At 40.3% G+C, this 15,000-nt stretch overlaps 1 protein-coding gene and 1 long non-coding RNA gene across 2 annotated transcripts in view; one reads left to right on the plus strand and one right to left on the minus strand.

Moving 5' to 3' along the window:
* Positions 1 to 527: 527 nt before the first annotated feature.
* LOC137980033 (uncharacterized) lies at positions 528 to 2,843 on the minus strand. Its single transcript, XR_011118428.1, has 3 exons — positions 2,707 to 2,843; positions 1,900 to 2,373; positions 528 to 1,739 (listed from the first exon to the last, which is right to left on the minus strand). It is a non-coding gene; the product is annotated as an uncharacterized lncRNA (long non-coding RNA).
* Positions 2,844 to 3,378: 535 nt separating this feature from the next.
* Positions 3,379 to 15,000, plus strand: part of LOC138004025 (rho GTPase-activating protein 5-like) — a 29,635-nt gene continuing 18,013 nt past the window's right edge. The window contains exons 1-4 of the mRNA XM_068850419.1: positions 3,379 to 5,229; positions 13,137 to 13,245; positions 14,201 to 14,339; positions 14,773 to 14,980. Coding sequence (XP_068706520.1) covers positions 3,485 to 5,229; positions 13,137 to 13,245; positions 14,201 to 14,339; positions 14,773 to 14,980 — 2,201 coding nt within the window. The 5' untranslated portion in view covers positions 3,379 to 3,484. The remainder of the gene's footprint in view (positions 5,230 to 13,136; positions 13,246 to 14,200; positions 14,340 to 14,772; positions 14,981 to 15,000) is intronic.

Genomic DNA, 15,000 nt, shown 5'->3' on the forward strand with positions numbered 1-15,000 from the left:
AACTCCCTACTTTTTTTTAGTGTTCCAATGCGGAGATCATGCGTTCGATTTCAACGCAGGTCTTTCCTTCAAGCAGTGGGGTCTCAAATATGCGTTTCAAATGGCTTTCTGTTCGGCTTACTGCCGGCTGACCTTTGGCTATTTTCATGGTACGACGCTGACGGAAACGGCTATTTAAGCCACTTTGACAATTGGGGCGATTCCCTAATGTTGGAGCGATAAGCACGGCAGAGGCTTGATCCAAAGCACATTCCTAACAATTCGTCAGAAATCGAAACAAGCCACCCTAAAATTATTTTATTGTCTCTTCTTCGTATGTATTTGGTGGTCACTTTGCCCAAACTGTGCACAGCCGATGAAACAAATTTGATTTCTTGCTTAGGGTGTGCGTTCTATTGACCGAATTCCGGAATAGGAATACATGAAATATAAGTTAGAAATCCTTCGTTTTTACGGGGATTCACATTAAAAATTTCAAATATCTGCTAAAATGCAATTTAAAACATATTTTTGTTATCCTTGTTGCTTCGAAACGCGCCAAACATCTCGTTTTAATCATCACTCCACGTATCATTATTCCGCCATGATAGGGTCAATCGAACGCGCCCCCAACGCGCCCTTAGTATGAAAAGATAACTACCTTTGCTTACCTTTGTGATCAAATTTCGTCGCATACTCACCTTCACTCGATTTCCCATTGTTCTTTTTAGCATTATAGAATCTCTCTTGTATACAGTAAACTTCAAGTTTAGACAGAGTCCTTTTCTCATTAAGGCATAAGTTTATGTCTTCTGACCTCGACGCCATTTTCTTGTTTACCGACGGTATTTTGACTTGCGTTGACAGATTACTTTCGGGGGAAAATCAACTTCTTGCACTGACTTTGTTTAGAAAATTCGGACCGGAACAGTTGTTGCATTATTTCACTTAAATCTTTAAATGTTTTATTGTTAAAGTTAAACAGCTACAATGATGTAAAGAGAGGAATATCGGAGCAAAATTAATTGGAGCACTCTTTACCGTGTTGAGTTTTCTTTGCAGGTCTTAGCAATGGAGCCCACCACGGCAATGCAAACTTGTTGATAAAAGTATACTCTGATTTAAGAATTAATGCACCCCTTATTCCAAATATTCCAGTTTTTAAACAACGCATCAATCTTGTGACCTATAGCTAATATGATCGAAACTGATATCGAGAAATTCGTAGAAATTTTTCGATTTCGTTGTAACATTTAACTATAATTAGCTCGGATATTTGAGGTATTTTTTATGAATGGTTCTACACCGCTGTGTTTCTGCATGTTTCGATAGATCGAGCGAATTCTCGTTTGATCACCTCCCAGATACTGTGGATTGATAAGTTTAACACTTTGCGCTGTCATGGAGAGCATTAGCATCGTACTTGCGTGAAACGGCATATGCCGGGCAGGTTGCTCAGGCAGTGGGCTTCAGTGTTATGATCATTTTAAAAGTATGAAATTTCCCTTGTTTTCTCCCTTTTGCGAAGTTCGTCGCGGTTGATATCTGTTGATAACAGACAAGAAACTCATGAGGGGCTAAAATCAAAGGTCTTTCTTCGTTCTTTGGCAAAACGCCCAAATATGTGCGCCAGCTAACGTTTGCCGTAAACCAGCGTCGGTAAACGCGATGACAATTCTCCCTTTTGCCTGATTTGAGCCTGGCTTATTTCCGTCTTTGTAACTACTGAAGTTCTTCCATTGGCTCTGATGATGTTTCCCCTAGAACAACATATATTTTCTTATGTTCAATGAACGCAAATCAATGCGACGTGGCAATACGTATTTGAAAGAAAAACGGAGAAACGGAAGGACACCGCCCGAACTGACTGTAACCCGGGCTTGTTCATAAAAGTGAGGTTAACCTCGTCTTTTATATTACCTTGTTAAAACGCAGCGAAAAAGGTGGTTTTGAAAAAACGGTATACTGATTGTTAAAGTCCGAAAGTATGAGATAAATAGAAGAACATCTCTTTTTACATGTAAGTGCCAAGCGCTGCCTTGATTAAAGTTGAATTCAAAGTAGACGTGCTTCAATGTTTTTTTGCCATAGTTACAGCTGTAAGCATGGAAACTTTATCCTCGTTATCACGAACTTGAAGTAGTCAAAAACGTGACCTTAGAAGAAATGGAAATACATCGATCGAATTGACTGTTTATCGATTTCCGTCATAACATCGAGAATTTAAAAGTGGCAAATTTTCACCTTTTGTTTTTAGCATTTTTGAAAACGAGTTATCGGATTGTGGAGACGCCTAGCAACGAGTTGTGGTTGATCACTCCTCGACGGAATTGTGTTCAACTAGCCCTCAAATACACTTGGTTATTCATGTCAAAGTTGTATGCCTAGAGCTCCCTATAAATAAAAAGCAATGACATATGGTTGTTTATATTGGATTGCATTGTAATGAGTTAATTAGTTGAAACAACATAGATAAGATGTCAAAGTTTTGTTGAAATAACGGCTCAAGATGTCGACAAAAGTATTTTTATCCCACGTCGATGCTAAGGCTCTTCTGAGCCACTTGGGCATTGACTGAGGTGTTTATCCAGCTGCTCTGTCAAAACGTGACTGTCTGGTCACAATGAGCTGTCATTAATCCATGAATGATGTGCTTTTTAAAAGTATATTGGGGTTATAAGTCTCGTAAGAGCATGAATTTTCCGTTTTAAACTCAAGGCCTCTTACCTTCAATCATTCGTGCCCTTGAGCGCCGATTAGCCGTTGCGGGAAATTTAAATATATAATCTGATATTAAAGATATCTGATATTAAGGGACTGCTTTGTATACTTTGAAGTGTAAATTGCTTTCTTCTCAATATTCCATACAATTTGTCGAAGAGGCGACAGGCTACTAATAATCATTGAAGACTGGGGCGAATAAAAACTAGAGCTAGACCCGGCAAAGCCAGTTTATCAATTTCCGATGAATTAGTAAAAGAAGGAAGAAATGATAAAAGACCATTAGCTTCCGGTTTCACAAGGATCCTATTCATCAACGCACAGCCAGCTAGATTTTGAAAGGAACTTTGAAAACGCCAATAATTGAGTCAATAGTGCGGGTTATCCACTAACGAAATTGAGACTGTTCAAATGAACTTTGACATCACATCATATTCCGAAATATGTTGTCGTTTTGCGAGAAAACGATACACTGTTCCGGCTTTTTCGACTCGATTCTTTATCACGGAATGCCCCACGTTTTGTAAACTTCCGGTCGGAATACAAGGACATTGCGGGATTTTCTCGCAGTCTAAACGGAATATATACTGCTGGAGGCTATTTTTTGCAATTGCGAAATTTGAACCCGGTTACCTCAGCAATAAATTAGGCAGTGGGCACCACATTACAGCATCGGTCACGTGACTATCAAAACTCAAACAAAAAAAATTGAACATGGCGGCGAACGTTCGTCGTTGAGCGGGGTCTCGAAAACAACAACTCGCTCCGGCTGTCTGACCTCGTTATGTCAAAGAAAGGGGGCGAAGCTCGAAGCGTTAACATTGCTGTTGTTGGCTTGTCTGGATTAGACAGAGATCAAGCATTTTATGGCGTGGGAAAGTCGTGTTTGTGTAATCGCTTCGTACGGCCGTTGGCCGACGAATACATCACCGAGCATTCATCGGTGTTTAGTTCCTCTGATTTCGGCGGTAGAGTGTTAAATAACGATCATTTCTTGTACTGGGGCTCTACTACGAAAACATCAGAGGATGGTAGTGCATTCTTAATCCATGTGATAGAGCAGACAGAATTTATCGACGATGCTACACTTATGCCTATGTCGCGTGGTGGAAACGTACCGTACCCTAAACGGTGCGCTATTTCTAAACTTTCATCCCTAGAAAAACTGATGTACATCAGTAGGGACCAGGTCGCTTTGCAGAACGATTATGAGCAAGTCTCTCTGCCGGGAGGGAAGATTACAGTTGATGGGTTTCTGGTCGTTTATGACGCCGAAGCGACACAATCGAAACGTCTGGAGGAACAGCAAGAGCGTCTGTTGTCATCGATCATCACGTATGTCCAGAAGAGTAAAAAGCCGTTTGTTCTTGTAGCAACGAAATGCGACGATACGCAACTCAATTTACTGCAAGAAGTTCATCGTTTTGCTCAGTCGAAAAAGTTGAATGTTCCTATCATTGAAACATCCGCTCATGAAAACGTGAATGTTGATCTTGCGTTTGTGGCCTTAGCACAACTCGTCGACCGAGGAAGGGTCCGTTCGAAAGTAATTCCTTTCACGGAGGCTCAAAAAATTCAGAGAGAACATTTAACGAAAGCTGTTCAGGACTTTCAAAGACTTATCGATAGAACGGTTACGGACTTTCGAGTAATTTGGAAAAACACGAAAAAACTTGTTGAAAATGAACGAGAATTTCAGATACACCGCGATCTTTGCGGTCTTGAGGCATGTAAGAGACTCTTCAACAAACACATTCGAAAGCTACGGAAAGAATTTGAAGAAAGAAAGTTAAATGGCTATTTGTCGAGGCTTCCTAGTGCTTTGGACGAACTTATGCCGACTGCCTCTTCGATGGATCTTTGTCAGTGGAACTGGCAAAATTGTCAAAAGGCGCTTCGAAACCATAAAGAGTTTTTAAAATGGATGATTGTTTTGCCCGAAGAAACGGCGTGGAATGAAAGTGATCATTTGCTTACGGACGATCCACGTGTTCCATTCGACGTTTTGTCTTTGCCGCAAACAGAACTAGTTTTTCAAAACCACACGGTGAAGTTAAAAGCCGAAGAGAAACGGCTTCGCATGAAGAACGAATTCAGAAAACTTTTGGAGTTAACTCCACAGATCAGACCAGGCACAATGTGGGTAGACGCTGCTGTTATGCTCCAAAACGAAGAAAGTTTTCAATATTTAAACGATGCCGACAAAACGAAAATATTCGACACCTACCGAAGAGACATGACTGAAAAAGCGAAAGCCGATTTTCAGGAATTGTTGTTTGAGTCAGCTGGTTTGTTTTCAAAACTAGAACCTAACACTCGCCCAGCGATCTCTCGGGAAGACATGCGGCTGATCAAAGACGCGCTCAGCGAAGACGATCGATATAAGCGATTGGAAAAGCTCGACAGCGATCGAGAAATTGGCCTGATCAACCACATCGCCTTGCTGTATAGCGCCACAAGATGCCTTAGTGGAGCGGAGAGGTGTCGAGATCGTCTCATGCAAGAGATTGTAGCAACAACCACCTACAGGTACGGTATCGATCATCGTACATAAACGTTGTGGATACAAACACAGCAAAGATATTTTTAATCAAATTAGCAATGTTCATTTCACATGGCTCACGCTTTAAATTTTTATCTATTTCCATCATTGCTCTGTAACCTTTGGACCTCGCTTTTTCGTCTCCTACATCTAAGCCTTTTATTTATCTCATTTTGTGAATGATCTTTCTAATTCTTCCACGAGTCTTTTGTGCGTGTTCAACATTCCCTTGGGTACGAAAGTTATAAAGTGTACAGAAAATGTTAACCGCTTTCTTTATTTGCAAGTTCACTTTTCAAAATATTTACACAATTTTTGACAGTTCTTTTTACATTCCAAAGTGTTACTTTCGTTCAAGGAGCAGACATTTTGCTCTTCTTTTCAACACCCTCCTGGTAAATTTAATGATTGTTAACAGACATGATTTGTGCATATGTGTATATTTTTTGCTTGTGATAGACTGTATGTGGAACATCTGCTCAAGTGTCAAAATGAACTTTTAGGGCTCTAGTTTTCTTTCTTTAAAATTTCGTTTAGTTTTATGTGACAGTCAATTTCTATGTTTGCTATAGGCTCTATTGGTAATTAGCTTCCTTTGTGTCTATAAGCAGCTTCCTTTGTGTCTATAAGCTTTGCCAGAAATAATAGACATTATGCATTTGGATTTGCATGCATTTTCTTTTAATTTCTCGCATGTGTTTCTGAGTTGTGTTTTAGACATAAATAATGTCAGTCGATTGATACTTCATCATTCAGCAAGTATGTAGTATTACTTCGTGATCATTTTATTAATTTTGACATAAAACTATCCCTTTAATTCTTAAGGAACTAAGATGAGTGATGAGTACATATCTTGCCATTAAAATTGATTGGAGTGTATTTCTGTTCAAGAATATCTGTGCCTTAAATTTTTAAAATGCTCTCTCAAGGTTTTGTAGGAAATTATGAATAATTATTGGAGAGGCCAAAGCATCTTTAACGAGAGGCTGAACTTTGCAGTTAATAGCAAATCAGTGATGGTAAATTTGGTTTCAGGATTTTTGTTATCTGTTGGGCAAGCTTGCTCTCAACAGAGAGAATTACAAATGTAAGCTGGAATCAGAACCCTTTGTGGTTTTATGATAAGTAACAGCTTAATTTAAAGCTTTTCAGTGTCAATGTGGCTCTAAATCCCTCTCTTAAATAATCATACCTCTCAAAATGACAGTGAATTGGTGAAAGAATAAAACCATTTATTATTTAATAGCTATAATTTACCTCAATATTTACACCTGTTTTGGTTATTAATTTTTGTTCACAGTTTCAAACACTTCTCACCTTTGTTTGGAAGGAAAGTCATAATTTATATGTAGTTCATTATTGCAAACTTACATTCCATCATGTGAACTCTGCAAGAAGGAAAAGTATTCTCATAATAAATGCCTGAGATGTGATAGGTTCAATTGAGAGACATGCTACAAACAATGGCTTTTGTTTTAGGTCTTTTAATCTTTGGAAACTTCCAAACTAAATTCCATTATTTTTGTTATCTCTGCTTTCCTTCTGATAGTCTTAAGGTAGCAAGAAGTAATTCCCATTTCTTAACTTTTTCAGCATTTATTCTAGAGGAATAATTATATCTCTAAATGCTAATTTTTTTTAAATGTATGTGTTGTGGTGCAAACGTTTTTCTGGTTCAAAATGTTTTAAACCGGTTCAATTTTGATTTTCCCTTCATTAAGATTATGACAATGAACATCAGACAAAGAAAAATAAAAATTGATTGGTTTGAAAACATTTGTTGCTGCCTAAGTGCGCAATTATCGCTGTAACCTTCCAACACCATGTAGACTGAATGTGCATACATTTAGGTATTTAGTCAGCAGATGCAGGATAAAGTAGAAACAATGCGGGTTGAAACTGCGACGAAATAAAAAGTTACGCTACAACGAATAATTTAGTAATTCAAAGCAAGAAGAAACCATAAAAGACGATAGCATTAACTAACAGTAAACAATGATACTTACATTGTTGCAACTATTTCAAAACTTGATGAAAGTCAACTGCTTGAAGTGAAAAGACTTAAACTGAACTCAGACTGCTTAACAGCTAACTGCACGTGGAATGACTTTGAGTGAAGACTAAATTATAGCAAAACAAGAAAACTAAGGGTGTAAAAAAACTTTGAGAAATAGAAACAAGAGATGCTATCAAACAGGCTACAAAAAATGCTAATTAATTAAGGTAGTAAAGACAAATGGATTTAACATTAACGGAACAATACCGTAAAAGTCCATGTATAAGCCGCACCATTTTTCTCAAAAGTGAAATAAAAAATCAGGGGTGTGGCTTATCTACAGAAAAACCTGAGGTTGGAGTTTTCTAAGGTTCAATTAATATTCACAAAAACTTCTCAAGATGTCAGTGAATAAACATAATAACAAACTGAAAGCACGTTGTTGTTGATCATTGCCTGTTTCATTAGCGGTGGGTCCAAAAGGAGCCGTTTCACATCTTGAAGCGTTCACACACTCGAACAACTGAACACCAACCTACAGGCAATCTCCATTCCTCCACAAAGCTTTTTCACATCTTGAAGCATTCACACACTCGAACAACTGAACACCAACCTACAGGCAATCTCCATTCCTCCACAAAGCTTTTTGCCATGGTCACTTTGACACATATCTTTCGCCTGTGTGAGAAAATACGAAGACATTCGCGAGTTCTCGCGAGGTAAATGGCTGACCGTTTCATTGTGATACCCACACTCCTCTCCATGTTTCAAAGCTTGGGTACTAAGCACTCATATGTATCATTTCAATCACCTTCGAATATTCAACTTCATGGAGCTGCTTGAAAAAAATAATCACATGGAGAGAGCATCTTCAGTTTTTATATATTGTTAACTCACAAGATACAGGTATGGCAAGTGAAATGTCGCTATGGAAAGACTTAAATTGATATGAAAGCTCGTAACAACCACCCTGTCAGTGTTTTGAAACCATAGTTGTTTGTCCTTGTTTGTTTACTAACAGAACTTCATTGGAACTTCAAAGTTTGTTTTCTCCATTTTTTTTTTTTTTTGGAAATTCGAGCTTCCAAATTGGGGGTGCGGCTTATCTACGGGTGCTGCTTATACATGGACTTTTACGGTAATAAAGAAAACACTCTTAGATCTTACATATTCCGGCCCTTAAGTGCAAAGTGTGAGTGAGGCGCCTATACTAATACTTCAGCTTTAAGATCTGTGCTAAAATTACTTGTGCAAATTGTGGGCAACTAAACTAAGAGTAAATATGAAACGAACTACAGGCTTGTGATTTAGGTGTGCAGCCTCTGAAATTCATTCAGTGGGTGTTCATAAAACTTGCAATAAGAAGTTTGCTAAGTTTCTGGTGAACTTCCACATTTTTATGTTTCTTCTCCCACTGCCAACAAAGCAAGTTGTACACAGCACCCTCAAGAATAGCAGTTTCACGTAGACCTTGACTCTACGAACAAAACCTTTCTTGTCTGGAAACATTTGCTACTTCCTCCTGAAGGAACCAGGAATTTCTTGAAGTGTTCTCTGCAGCAACTAACACGACGTCTCCAACTGCAAGATTTCGGCGGGGAAATGGCCATTTTTGGCGACTTTGAAGCAATGGAAGGTATTTACAGGATCATCTTTTCCAAAAGATATCTGCAAGTTATTGGGTCTGTTGCCATCTGTGCCGGGAAAGCAGGTCTTCCTTCTGAAAAACATGTGGTAGCATAGGAGTATCTGACTTCAGCAACAGTCATAAGATACTCTCTACCTCACACATGAGAGTGGTAAAGCCCTCATCATCTGTGGCCGGTTCTAGAAGAAGGGCGCGCAAGATTCTTTGAACCAAGCAGACGTACCGCTCTAACATGCCTCCGTACATAAGGGGGGTTGAAACTCTATTTGATGTTTCTTTGAAGCATTTCTTTATGAATCTTGAATTGATTCGTGGAGCTTGCATTCTCCACTGGTAAAGTTGGTTCCCTTGTCTGTGTGTAATTCTTAAACTTGGCCTCTTCTGGCAATAAATTGTCTGAGTGCGAGAAGGAAGAAATCTGTATTGAGGCTATGGGCTATTTCAATATGTACTGCGTGCATGGTCAAGCATTAAAAATTACTCCATATCTTTTAACGAGACTCCTGGACCGCTTACGTGAAAAAAACCAAAGCAATCGCCTCCAACGGTTGTAAATGGGGTTTGTCGGGAACTAAACAGTCTGCTATCAAGTTGGCCATTTTCTGTTCACAGAACGGTGCTTCTTGCCTGCAACAACTGTAGCATTTCGTCAGGACTCTTCTTACTGCAGAACTCTCTTTGATAATCCATTATTTCTGGTGTGTCATAGGCACATGTTGTCTTCCTGAATGACCAGAGAGCTTGTGGTAATGATCGATGATAAGATTTGAGACATGGTCGTTCTTTGGCAAGATTATCTGGTGTCTTGCGTCAGATGAGATACACATGCGAGACAACCTTCTGCCAACATAAAACAATCTGTTTCTCAGGATAGGGTCCTGTTTAAATGAGGGACTACTTTGCCTAACGTGTTGCTGCCACTTGGATTGCTGAGCTCACGGTGTTCCACAGCAAAAAAATGCCTGTTGAACGTTCAGCGGTATTGTCTTCTCAACCTTTTCCCTCTCTTTGATAACAAGTAATGGTGGTTTCTTGAGGGGGGTCTTCGGCTGATTACTTTGTTCCTTGGACTTGATTGCCATAAGAAGATGGCATGCTTTGATAGTGTAAGATCCAAGCAACTGTCTTTTTCAGACGATACCAGCTGGAGAATCTCTGGAAACGATCTGATAACATCATGGTGGAGCCGTAATTGCAGGAATAGTTGATGTTGCTAAAGACGTCACATGGGACTTAACTTCCAGGTCACCATTTGGAATTGCCATTGGGGAACCGGTTATCCTAGGCCATTGATGCTCACACTTCCACAGGAACACCGGCCCCAACAATCACTCTGCACAAGCTGATAGTCTTCTGGATGTATGGTCACCTGGGTTCAAAGCACTCTCTACGTGATGCCACTGGTGTGGGGTAGAACGATCTCGAATTGTTGCTATATGGTTTGTAAAGTTATGGAAACGCTTGTTTTCGTTTTTCATGTAGCGCAGCACAGACATATTGTCTGTCCAGAAAACTGATGGGTTGCTGAATGGCAGTTTAATCTCTCTTTTGAGCATCCTGTTGTGACAAATGGATAACACCAGAGAGCTCCAAATGAGGAATAGAAATGGATTTCAGAGGTGCTACACAAGACTTTGCAAAGAGGAAACTGAACCATAAGCAGCTTCTGAGCCATCCGAAAAGTGGTGCAGCTGACTGGTAACCACAGGACCGAAGGCTTCAGGAAAACAGAATGGTTGACAGAGAATGATGAAAGGTTCAGGACATCTGTTAGCCATTTCTCCCAGCTTGAATGGTACTCTGGTGGAATATCGTCCTCCCATCCAAGCTTGATGCGACAAAGATCTTTAAGGATTTGTTTGGCAGTCAGCATAAAAGGTACAACAAAATCAAGGGGATCGAAAACACTGCTGACCACAGACAAGATGCCTCTACTTGTAAGTGGCCAAGCTCTAAGGCAGATGTTGAAGGCAAAGGTATGTGACTCTACACACCATTGCATGCAGAGTACCTGTTGAGATAGCAAGTCGTCCTTGTGAAAGCCGAGCTTCTTCAAGTCTGCAAAACGCTCGTGTGCAGGGATGGCTTCTATAACCCTTCAGCTTTTTTAGTGATATCCCCCTGAACTTTGCAAAGCAATCGAAGACCACTCTAATTTTACCACGGTTGTTAGGATGATATGCTTCTTGGTGGGATATGTACCAGACATTGCCCTCCAAAGGACTCAGCTGATCAGGGGGTACTTTACGTGCATAGCCTCTTTCCATCAGTTCTTTCATGAAGACTCTGTAGTCGTCGCACAACTTGGGTTCTCTTTCTAGCCTTTTTTTCAACCATCTAACCCGTATCAAGGCTTGAGACTTATTTTTAGGGATCAAAGATACATGGTTCTTGAACAGTAAGGGAATTTCATAATGACCTTCCTTTAACTGTATCTTCTCCGCATTCTGCATAAAGTGGTGTTCATCTTGCGACCTCTCTGTTGTATCATCAACGACGTTGTGCTTGTAGACATTCTCCATGATATGTTGAAGCTGAGGGTCAGCTTTCAGAAAGAAGCTTGAGGTAAGTGATCTATTGCAACAGCAACCCAAAGGACCGTTTACCGCCCAGCCCGTGCTGGATCAAGCACCTCTGGAACATCACTAGCAATAAGGAGTCCGATCTCAGCATCTACTTGAGATATGAAAACGGCATCTAGATGCGGCCACTGATCCACTTCCTCTTGGGTTGGAATATCTTCTTTACTGACTGGAATCTCAGGTCTGGTTTAAAGTGCAGGAAGATGACAAGATCATTCTCATCAAGATCAGACACAACTAGGTCACAGATGAGCTAACTTTCAACTGGGCTGTTTTTCTTTTCCAGCGTAAAAGAGATGAAGTTTCCTCATCAACGATTCTCTGCAGAAGGTGGCACTGCTCCCACGGTCTAGAAAGACATAATTATGTAATGACCGACTGGTTGCTGTAGATTTTGAATGGATCTTTATGGGGATAATGGCCATTGCTGTCCTAAGACGGGCTTCACCATGAATAAGGCTACTGGGACACTCCTTAGCATTGGCCATGGCATTCAGAACTGGAGTATCTGCGCTGCTCTCGGTTTACATACACGGTTTTCATCTCACAATTACTTGATGTGTGAAGAACTGTAGGATGCTTATGAGTGTAGTTGGAATTTTGCAGATTTTTCTTTCAGGACAAACCCTTGCAACATGCTTGTTGGATAAAAAGCCAAAGCAAAGCCTGTTAGATGATAGGAATTTAATGCGCTCTTGGTATGGCTTCCATCTGAGTAGATTACAATCTTCAAGGGCGTGACTTTGTTGGCAAAACGAGCACACAGTGGACTGAACCTTAGGGCTGACAAGATCAGCACAAGGTTTCAGCAATGAATTTGTTGTCTGGTTGGCCAAAACTTGGGTAGCAAGGGTCGAAGTCTTCGATTTGGATGGTCTGAAATCAAGTGATGACTGTGACAGTCTTCGTGATCTTGAATCAGAGAACGATTGAGTATTGCCTGAGATGTTTCCAAAGATCGGGTTTGTGGCAATTCTTGCTTCCCAATCAATAAAGGTGGCAAGGTCGCTAAATACCACTGGTCTTAACTACATCTCCATGATGTCATTGGCACTGGGACGCCATCTCTCTCTCTCTCATGTTGAATGGCAGCTTAAAAGTTAACTTCTAAATGTTCCCTGGCTGGTCAAACTTCTGCCTGCCAGAGCATAATTACAACTTGATAGGAAGATGGCAAATTTGTTGAGGGCTGGACCATCCTCTGCCTTCATAGGGGGCCACGTAAGAGCTTTGGACTCATACGCTGATGCAACTTGATATTCGCCCCCTTCCTTTCTTTTAGGAAGCTTGCAAACCTCTTCGTATCCTACATCAGGCGGCAAATGATGGCAGGGTTTTATCAGATCCTTCACGTCTCAGGTGGTATATTGGTCAAGATAATGGAGCCGTTCAGTGCTACTGCGAGTTTGGGATTCTATCAGACTTTCAAAGGCGTGAATAAAACTAAGGTAGTCCACAGGATTTCTGTCAAAAATGGGGACAGGAGGCTGAGGGAGTTTGGTTTTATTCTGATTAAAAGCAAGCAGTTCAACAAACTGACCCCTGTTGGACCTGTGGGGCAGTCTCCTGAATTCTGGAATAACAATTATTGCATTTCTCTCCTATCCACAGCATCTGTGCCAATATTACATCAGGTATATTCAGAATATGTTATTTGTCAATTTGTAGGCCTCATTTTGTGGACAGCAGTGAAACCTTGGATAGTGATGACAGCCAAATTAATTTGCTTATTCTCGGAAGTGGAGGCTTTGCTCAAGCCTTGGAGTCTGAAATTCGGGTAAGTGGTATAGACCCATATCATTCAATGTCCAAACCAAAGATTTTGCCCGTCGAACCTCTCATTCAGTATGAGGCTGGACGGGCAAAGACAATGCAAAGACAATGCAAAGACAAAGTCTTTATTCCCCACGGATTCCAAAATGGCCGCCGAGTGATAAAGGTGAATTGGTGGTGAATATGTGCAGGTCGCAGTCAGACGAAAAATAAAACATCCCTTCCTCATACATGTTTTTTAATATTATAGAATATCTGTACCATTTTGTTACAAGCTTGCACTGTAAATGGAGGCAGTGTGGCCCAGTGGTTAGGGCACTTGCCTTGAGGTCCGGAGATCCGGGGTTCAAGACCCGCTCTGACCACTCAATGAATTTGTTCCTGGTAGTCCCTGGTTCAACTTCCCAGCTGCATTTGTAAATAGCCAACTGGTTTGCCTCCGGCCAGTTGGGATTCTTAACAGTTGTTGTTGTTTTTGTTGTGTTCTGTTGTTTCGTTGATTGTTTCATTGGCCCTTAAAAGCCCCTATGGGGAGCGGTCAATTAAGTATGTATTGTGTTGTATTGTATGTATTGTACAATGCTATATTGTTAATGACACTTATTTTGCTCAAAAGTAAGAAATAATCGCCGCACTTATCTGAATTTTTCAGGTGCGTATAAGAGAAGTGCGGACTATAGACGAAAGAGAGAAATGATTCTTACACTTTTCTTGGCAATTTTAGTCAATTGTCTTTTCTAGGCACCTGAAAAATTCAGGTGGGTCCAATGGGATTGAAACCCATGGCCTGAGATACTGGTGCAATGTTCTACGACCTTAGCTATGAAGCCACCCAGTTGGGAGCAGGTCAATTTGTTGGGTCTCGTGTATTCTTCTGAAAGGATTCGACGAAATAAAGAAATAAACAATTATTTCATAAATGATGATGTTAAAAAATATTGGCTTTTTCATTGTTACAGATGCAGTGCTCTTATGGTGACACGGATGGTCTGGAATTTGCTCTGGATGGTCGGATGTATGAACTGGACTATCAACTTGTTGACGGCGATCTGGATCTTCCTGAATATGCCCTGTCAGGAAATGATGTCACCTCACATGGTAAAAATCGTGTTAGATTTACTGTTGAGCCCTGCTCCTTTTTTATCAACATCGGTTAGTGTGCATGGTCCGCGTACAATTTTAGATCTACAAGCCCTCTGAAAAGAAAGTTCATGAGTTTCAATTTTTGAAGCTAAATTTGCTTGTATTTTTGGCAGATCATGATGTAATCTCAGACATTCCACCCCCTTTTGAAGGAAAATAGGGAGTATTTTAAGCACACTAGCACTGAAGGCGCTAGCCTGTAAGGGGGTCTGGGGGTATCCTCTTTGCAACTTTACTTTCATAGCAACAGTGATCTTTTCACATGTGAAGATAACATGTTATCTTCATGTGTGAAAATATGATATTTCGCACGAAAGCTCATGTAGTATTTCATTGGTTCTTATCTAATAAAATAAATTTATCTGCTTTCCTTCCTTATTCCTCTCAGGTTGTTTTTGTGTTTATGGTTCTGTTGAGTCACTGCATTTTGTTCGTGACTGTCTGGATGAACTGAGCAATAAGTCCAAATATGACAGTGTTGATGAATCAAATCCAATTCTGATTCCCCCACCAACATTCGTGATCCTTGCCAAGAATCCAAACAACGATGGTATTATTCACCAACTTAGAAAGGAAGGACAACAACTGTGTTCCAGGTAAGTTGTACAAACTCCCT

The sequence above is a fragment of the Montipora foliosa genome, chromosome 1, assembly GCF_036669935.1.
Source record: "Montipora foliosa isolate CH-2021 chromosome 1, ASM3666993v2, whole genome shotgun sequence".
NCBI lineage: Eukaryota > Metazoa > Cnidaria > Anthozoa > Scleractinia > Acroporidae > Montipora > Montipora foliosa.